This window comes from Petaurus breviceps, unplaced genomic scaffold (genome assembly GCF_028583685.1).
Source record: "Petaurus breviceps papuanus isolate PSGF00001 unplaced genomic scaffold, PetGlider_PUasm1.0 128, whole genome shotgun sequence".
In the NCBI taxonomy this organism is placed as follows: domain Eukaryota; kingdom Metazoa; phylum Chordata; class Mammalia; order Diprotodontia; family Petauridae; genus Petaurus; species Petaurus breviceps.
Window position 1 is genome coordinate 10292954 of NW_027185664.1, and position 713 is coordinate 10293666.

General features: G+C 50.8%; 1 protein-coding gene across 1 annotated transcript in view; it reads right to left on the reverse strand.

Annotated features, from left to right (window-relative positions):
- LOC138172320 (uncharacterized) overlaps positions 1–713 on the reverse strand; it is a 56320-nt gene that overhangs the window by 462 nt on the left and 55145 nt on the right. The window contains exon 12 of the mRNA XM_069102047.1: positions 64–583. Within this exon, the coding sequence (XP_068958148.1) occupies positions 64–583 (520 nt within the window). The remainder of the gene's footprint in view (positions 1–63; positions 584–713) is intronic.

The following is a 713-nucleotide window of genomic DNA, read 5'->3' on the forward strand; positions in this document are numbered from 1 at the left end:
TGTGGTGGCATCCGAGGTAGTCTCAGGAGCAGTGGTTATGATGATAGGGCCTGTTGTGGTGACCTCAGAGGTGGTCTCAGGAACAGTTGTGATGGCAATGGCTGCTGTGGATGCCTCAGAGATGATCTCAGAGGTAGTAGTTGTAATTGTGGCTGTTGTGGTGGCCTCTGTGGTGGTATCAGCAGCAGTGGTGCTGATAGTTGTGGTGGAATCTGAGGTAGTCTCAGGAGTAGCAGTTGTGATGAAGGTGGCTGTTGTGGTTGCCTCAGAGATGGTATCAGTTGCAGTGGTGGTGACAGTTGTGATGGCATCTGAGGTGATCTCAGGAGTGGTAGTTGTGACAGGAATGGCTGTTGCGGATGCCTCAGAGGTGGTATCAGGAACAGCAGTTGTGATGGTGGTGGCTGTTGTGGTGGGACCTGAGGTGGTCTCAGGAACAATAGTTGTGATGCTGGTATCTGTTGTGATGGCCTCTGAGGTGGTCTCAGGAACAGTAGTTATGATGGTAGTGGCTGTTGTGATGGTTGCTGAGGTGGAATCAGGAACAGTAGTATTGTGACGGTGGTGGCTGTTGTAGTGGTACCTGAGGTGGTTTCAGGAACAATAGCTGTAATGGTGGTGTATTTTGTGGTGGTACCTGAGGTAGTCTCAGGAGTGCTTGTACTTATGGTGGTGGCTATTGTGGTGGCCTCTGAGGTGGTCTCAGGAAGAAT